Here is a 4,301-nt window from a genome sequence, read left to right as displayed (position 1 = left end):
ATAAAATATATATTACAGAGGTTAATACTTGTAAAGTGCTTAGAACAGTGCCTTGCACATAGAAATAGTACAAGATAAAGTGTTTGTTGAATAAAAAATAATGAATTAATTCATATGTATATGTGTTTTGGTAATGAAAGAACATGATTAAGGTTACTTACAATAGGCCAATGCTCTTCTAGTTCCTGTTTGGGTCCCTCTTCCTGGACAGGGTACTGATGTTTTTGCAAAATGTTATCAAAACCATAAACCTAAACTTCAATAACCTTTAACCAAAGAATGCTTTTCCATCTCTAATAAGCTTCACCCTTTGATCCTCTGCTTCTCTGCTCTCCACACCTCTCATCAACCTCCTCACCTCCCTCTCCCCTCCTCAATCCTCTCCCCTCCTTTTCCTTCTCCCTTGCCAAGAGCACTCCAACTTCTCCCAGGCCAGGTCCCAGCTGGACTCTAGCCCCACCCCTCCCTCTCCAGCATTCTATTAACCCTCTCCCCTCTGGCCAGTCAGGCCATTCACTGTCTCCTAAAGCCTAGAGGCCCCTACATCCCTCTTTCCCTGATAAACTCGTCTCTGCTTGTCCCTCTCTTTCCTTCCTCCCCTCCTTCTTTTTTTCTCCTTTGTCACATCACCACTCTTCTCAACCACTCCATGCCCTCTACTCCTTCACCTCTTTCTAATGGTGGTACCCAGGACCTCATTACAATTTTCATGGAATCCAAGACCTTCCTGGGCCCTTTCCTCTGACATTCATATATACACAAATAAATAATATGTTACATCTCTTTCATTATAAAACAAATATATTCCAGGCTGGATTAATTATTATATACATATTATTCTTATTATATTCATTTTTCTTCTGATTTTAGGAGAAATTAAAATATTTTTGTGGACTCTTAGAAGCGTAGTGGGCCCTAGGCACTGTGGATACTATTCCCAAAGGATAAGTCTGACCTGCTAATACCTCCCAACTAAATCCTCCATCTGGCACTTGAAGGAGCAAGACCTTGTCCTTAACTCCAATACCCTTTGAGAAGAAACACAATGTTTAACATTTGTATTAATTTTATTTTGGAATAAACAAACATCAGGAAAAAAGCTTAACTAATCACGTAACTAATTTCCATGAAAGACAGGGACATTCCAGAAAAGAAAATGCACTTTTTAACTCCACTTGGCAGAAGTACATGGTATAATTTATGGCAGGCCTTGGGAAAAATGGTTTTAACTATATCTTACTGATAAGCAATAATGCAACTGTGTTTCTGAGTGTATCACTATATCACTTAAAATATAGGAGCTTATAAACAAGCTAACAGTTAATAACAATAAATATGGATTTGCTGCAAATGTTTATTCTTATGCTCGTAGTTTCTCAAATTATAAATCAAGTGTATTTTATTTAGTATAACTTGCTGCATTTCTATAACAAATAGATGAAGGCACAGCTAGTGAAAGCAGGATAAAGCTCATTCATTCATGGAGAGGGCTGGGGAAGGGGGGCAATCATGCTTTGCTTTTTCCAGGAAAAAAAAATCTCCAAATAGATATCTCAGTTACCAGTTCCAGTAATGTTCCATGGCTAGAAACTAATAGCAACCTGACAAAAATCATGGATTCACAACAGCCAGGTACTCACGTGCTTAGAGAATCCATTCTACATTTCTTGAAAAACTTTACACCACTGGAGTACTAGGTGGAATGCATTGTTAAATACATTTGCACATAGTTTTATACTGAGACTACCAGGAAGAGATACACATGTTAAGACTGTAAGTAACTTATGGTTAAGTTTTAGTTATTGTAAACTCAGGCTGTTAACCTGGGGACCCACATACACCAACTACCCTGCCTCAGTGATCAATATCTTCTACCTGGGAGTTCAGGCCTTGGCCTTTAGCACCTTCAACAGCAGCCACTCTGTTCTCAAGCATGACTTTGTCATAAACCATGTTATTTGTCATAAACCTGATCATCCCCTTTTGTTCAGTCTCAAGTGCTTCTCCTGTGAAGTTTTAACACAGCTCTTGGTATGATAAAGGTGTGCAAAGTGTGAGAAATGAAGACGTCTTCCTCATCCTCATTGGCATCCAGGCCCCACCAGAGAGCACTGAAGAAGTTGAAGAAGGACTCTTGGGGAAATTCCTGGGTCACTGTGTACATCAGTCCCCAAAACCTGTGCCTCTGCTTCTTTAGGACTGCTTGCATCAGTGATGTTCTTTCCCTCCTTCCAGTCTATCTTGCAGCCAGTGCAATGCTCCACCGCAGATCCCCTAAAGGTGTGGGAGTCAGAGTGGAGCTTAGACTTGGGCATGTAACTTTTGGTCAGCACCTCATTTGTGAAGTAGTCATTGGGTTCAAAGTGAAATTCAAGAGTGAAGGTGAGTGGCTCATTGGGTTTTGAAAACTTGACTTTCACGCCTCGCAAGAGCTTCAGAATGGGCTCGTCATATTTCTGAATCAAGGGAGTGACCTCCTTCACATTCTTTAAAACCGTGAGCCAGAAATCGGGAATTCCTGTAGGCTCTTCTTTCTCCTCGTCCATATTATGTCCCTTGGTTCCCCCATACTCCCTAAAGACTTCCTCTACATCCTTAAAGTCTTCCTCCCAATACGCCTCCAATTCCTCATACTCCGGATTCTCCTCCGGATTCTCCTCCGGATCCTGCATCTGAGCATCAGAATCACCTTCCATCTCATTATAATAATAGTCCTTGGCCTTAGACCTCACCTCACACTCCTCTTTTGCGGGCTTGTACAGCGCACTAATGATCTGGCGTTTCTTTTCCAATAAGGCCCCATAGATGTCGGCAAATTTCCTCTCGATGGAGTGATATTCCCTTTGGTACTTGGTCTCTAGGCCCGCAGATTTTGCCTGAAGCTTTTTTTTTTTTTTAATTTTTTGTTTATTGCAGTAACATTGGTTTATAACATTGTATAAATTTCAGGTGTACATCATTATACTTCTATTTCTGCATAGATTACATCATGTTCACCACCAAAATACTAATTACAACCCATCACCACACACATGTACTGAATTATCCCTTTCACCCTCCTCCCTCCCCCCTTCCCCTCTGGTAACCGCCAATCTAATCTCTGTCTCTATGTGTTTGTTTATTGTTGTTATTATCTACTACTTAATGAAGGAAACCATACGGTATTTGACCTTCTCCTTCTGACTTATTTCACTTTGCATTATACCCTCAATGTCCATCCACATTGTCACAAATGGCTGGATTTCATCGTTTCTTACGGCTGAGTAGTATTCCATTGTGTATATATACCACAGCTTCTTTATCCATATGATCCAGCTATTCCACTGTTGGGTATTTTTCCAAAGAACTTGAAAACACCAATTTGTAAAGGTACATGCACCCCTGTGTTCATTGCAGCATTATTCACAATAGCCAAGACTTGGAAGCAACCTAAGTGCCCATCAAGGGACGAATGCCTGAAGCTTTTTGAGAGCGGACACTCGGTACTGAGCTGCCAGAGGCAGGCTTTCAATAAAATCCTCAACTAAGGAGTACCCCATCAAAGTCTGTGGAGAGGCTGTGGCTGCCACCGCGCCGATTAATGGGCCCACTTCACCGGCTGTGCCATGTTCCCTAAGCCCTTCCATTATTGCTTTTTGACAGGAAAAGACTCACGGAAGTGGAGGTTAGGGCTGTGGCCTGGGCGGCGGGTACTGGCTGGAGCTAATATGGAGGCTGAAGCAGAAGTGGAAGCGGCTGCGGCAGCTGCAGAAACAGGCCTGAGGTGGAGGAAGCAGAGGAAGGGCAGGCATGCGCAATACCAGAGTGGGCCTAAGGCTATGGCAGGAGCAGCAGACTAAATGGCTTTTCCTGCTAGCTATCATGCCAAAAGGAGGAGTGCTGCAAGACAATTGCACAGAATATGTAAACTGTTTTTTTTCTTCAGAGCTCACCTTATTTGTTGAGTAGCTGTTATTGACAAACCCTTGTCCAATGAATGATTAGATCTATCACACCTCCAGTGCCGCCCACCTTCCCTGCGGTAGCAGCTCCAAAATTTCTAGACCAGAGGGGTTTACTGAAGACAATCTAGTCGGGAGGGACAGATTGAAATTACTTTAATGTAGATCTTAAGCAAGACTGAGAAAACTTTAGCCTAGAAGAGCAAAGAATGCAGTCAAGGGGATTTTTTCGAGACCAGAAATGTGACTTTCAGGCCTCACTTATTTGGAAGATTAATAGATCTAATATGGATGACCACTAGTAGAGTATTGTTCAATAGTCTTTTCTATAACATCTATGCTTTCTTTTCATCCGTGTTT

The 4,301-nt window shown here is 41.8% G+C and overlaps 1 protein-coding gene across 1 annotated transcript; it reads right to left on the bottom strand.

Annotated features, from left to right (window-relative positions):
• Positions 1-1,048: 1,048 nt before the first annotated feature.
• LOC147911887 (nucleosome assembly protein 1-like 2) lies at positions 1,049-3,783 on the bottom strand. Its single transcript, XM_087427744.1, is given in 4 exon segments — positions 1,049-2,016; positions 2,018-2,209; positions 2,211-2,876; positions 3,456-3,783. Coding segments are annotated over 4 exon segments (1,191 nt in total). The 5' UTR covers positions 3,627-3,783; the 3' UTR covers positions 1,049-1,854.
• Between the last annotated feature and the right edge of the window lie 518 nt (positions 3,784-4,301).

Source organism: Ceratotherium simum, chromosome X (genome assembly GCF_057802395.1).
Source record: "Ceratotherium simum simum isolate JZ-2026a chromosome X, ASM5780239v1, whole genome shotgun sequence".
In the NCBI taxonomy this organism is placed as follows: Eukaryota; Metazoa; Chordata; class Mammalia; order Perissodactyla; family Rhinocerotidae; genus Ceratotherium; species Ceratotherium simum.
This window is presented reverse-complemented; position numbering and strand designations above follow the sequence as displayed.